The sequence below is a fragment of the Haliaeetus leucocephalus genome, unplaced genomic scaffold (genome assembly GCF_000737465.1).
Source record: "Haliaeetus leucocephalus isolate CR32 unplaced genomic scaffold, Haliaeetus_leucocephalus-4.0 Scaffold428, whole genome shotgun sequence".
Taxonomy (NCBI): domain Eukaryota; kingdom Metazoa; phylum Chordata; class Aves; order Accipitriformes; family Accipitridae; genus Haliaeetus; species Haliaeetus leucocephalus.
This window is the reverse complement of record NW_010972864.1, coordinates 1,124,620-1,127,055: the sequence shown is the minus strand read 5'-3', so window position 1 is coordinate 1,127,055 and position 2,436 is coordinate 1,124,620. Positions and strand designations below refer to the sequence as shown.

The window sequence follows — 2,436 nt, the reverse complement described above, 5'->3', positions numbered from 1 at the left end:
CCGGCCCGCCCCCCACGCCGCCGGCGGCGGGTCCTACCTGCGCTGGGTGCCCGAACGGGGATGGGGGCGGCCCGGCCCTGGAGGCAGTGCAGCATGGAGTTCTCGAAGGGCGCCGTGGGCCAGGCGGGGGTCAGCTGCGGCCCCACGTAGGACGTGTAGGGCCCCGGGTAGGAGCCGTTGAGCGGCCGGGCCAGGGGGCTGTACTGGTCCCTGGCGCCCAGGCTGTTGCTGTAGGCGCCGGGCTCCCGGGAGGCCCCGTTGGCCACCGGCGGGCTGGGGGAGTAGGGGAAGCGGCCCGAGGGGTGGGAGCCGCCGCCGGTGCTGTATGAGGGGCTCTCCGCGGCCGACTGGGACCAGACGGCGTGGCCGCTGCCCGGGTGGCTGGGCTGGGCCGCCCCGCTGCCCTGCAGGTACGGCAGCGTGGGCAGCATGGAGCCCACGCGGGTCGTAGGCACGTAGACGGGGGAGCTAGGCGTGGAGTGCATGAAGCCGCCCGGAGATCCGTCGTAAGGCGTGGGGCCCTGGGCGGCCGAGATGGCCAGGGTCTGGTACATCTCCTCGGGCTGCTCGGCGCCGAGGGCGCTCGGCTTGGGGCCGCGGCTGGACCAGATCAGCTTGTTGGTTTGGTCTAAATCCGCGAAGAGCAGGATGTCCTCCCAGCTGGGCAGGCCGGAGGGGTGGGGGGCCCCGAAGTGCACGTAGGGGGCGAGCAGCGACCTGCCCTCGGCGGCTGGGGGCGGCCGGTAGCTGCCGTCGGGCTCCGGCAGAGGAGTCTTGCAGGAGCCGCGCTTGCCCTGGGAGCAGCCGGAGGAGGAGGAGGAGGAGGAGGAGGGCGAAGGAGGAGACGGGCGCGGCTCCCTGGTCGCGAAGGGGCAGGAGGAACCGCCGGCGTCCGCAGCGCACCGCTTCACCGCGCAGCAGCCGCCTTCAGCCACGGCCATCCAGGTCCCCTTCTAGCCTCTGGGTGTGGATGGGGAAGGGGGAGGAGGGGAGGAGAAGTGGAGGGGGGGTCCGCAGGGCAGGGCGGGGAAGGAGGACACAAAAGAGCGGGGGTGGGAGGGGGAGAGAAATAATAACAACAAAGTTAGCAAACAGGACAGCCCGTCTCCCTCCCTTAATGAGATTCATCAGGGCTTATCTGGACCCTCTGAGCGCTTAATCAGTCATGTCGCCTCGGCGCTGTTGTCCCTCGCCCCGGCGGAATGGGATCAGGCAGCCCAGGTCAACAGGGGCCAGGAGCCGCCGGCCGCGCAGCGCCCCGCGGAGCGCGGTCCCGCGGGGACAGGGCTGCGGGCTCCGGCCTCGCTCCCCGCGCCGCCGGCCGGCTGCTCCCCTCTCCCTCCGCATCTTGGGCTGCGGATTCGAACATGAAGCACGCCGGGGGGAAGGTGGCGGGAGGGCGTGGGGACAGAGGGGAGCGAGGCGGGAAGGGGGGCATTTTTCCCGGTCTGTGCCAAAGCCCTTTCCTTGGCTGCTGTCGTTGTTGTTACTATGATTATTTCAATGAATGAGTCATTTGACTCGGTTCCACCGAGAAAACAATCAGTAAGGCGATCCCTTTAAGGTTACCTCTCCGGAGAGCGATGTTAGCTTTTCCGCGCATCGCCTCGCTTGTTTGCTTATTTCCAGCCCAAGGTCACGGAAAGGAGGAGGAGAGAAAGGCAGCCGGGAGATGCGCACGGGCCGGGCCCCGACGTGTGCGCGGCGGCCCCGGGGCAGGGGCCGGGCCGGGCTGGCTGTGTCTGCCGCAGGGGCCGGTGCCCGCCGGCAGCCCTGCCTGGGGGCCTGCCCCGAGCCCGAGCACACCTTTGGGGGATGGCACACATCCCGCGGCCAGCCGCGGCGCCGGCGGCCGTGCCGAGACCGGTCGCACTGCGGAGCCGCCAGCTTGAGAGAGGCCGGGCAGACAGACAAACAGTCAGACACAGAGACCTCGGTGCCCAGCCTCCCGGAGAAGGGACGGAAAGCGAAAGGGGAGGCAGAGAAGTGACAGCAAGAGAAGCGGGCGGCGCGGCTCTCCGTTCTCAGCCCACCTCGGGGCTCTCCAGATAACCATAGGCACATCAATACAGGACGCACACGCACACACAGCCCCCTCGCAGATAGGCACCGAATACGTCTCTCCCTCCTGCGAGATAACTGCGAGATAAGGCTCCGGCAGATAAGGGCTCCAGGCACCGGCATCGGATGTTTGCCCACAAAGTCTCCCTCGGGTTCCCCCATCCAGGCGCAGCCGCCGCGCCGCTTTCCTCCCGCAGCGGCCGAAGGCAGAGCGGCAGAAGAGCGAGGAAGAAGACGGGAAACCGCGGCGGGAGGGAGCGGGAAAGGGGTGGGTGGGGGAAGGAGAAGCGAGAGGCCAAACCTGCTGCCGGTGCCCGGCATGGGGCCGGGGCGCGGGGCCGCGGCGGGCGGTAAATCCAGTGCGGTGGGGGCGAG

General features: G+C 69.3%; 1 protein-coding gene across 1 annotated transcript in view; it reads right to left on the bottom strand.

Annotated features, from left to right (window-relative positions):
* Positions 1 to 650, bottom strand: part of GATA6 (GATA binding protein 6) — an 18,681-nt gene extending 18,031 nt beyond the window's left edge. The window contains exon 1 of the mRNA XM_010574323.1: positions 38 to 650. Coding sequence (XP_010572625.1) covers positions 38 to 554 — 517 coding nt within the window. The 5' untranslated portion in view covers positions 555 to 650. The remainder of the gene's footprint in view (positions 1 to 37) is intronic.
* Between the last annotated feature and the right edge of the window lie 1,786 nt (positions 651 to 2,436).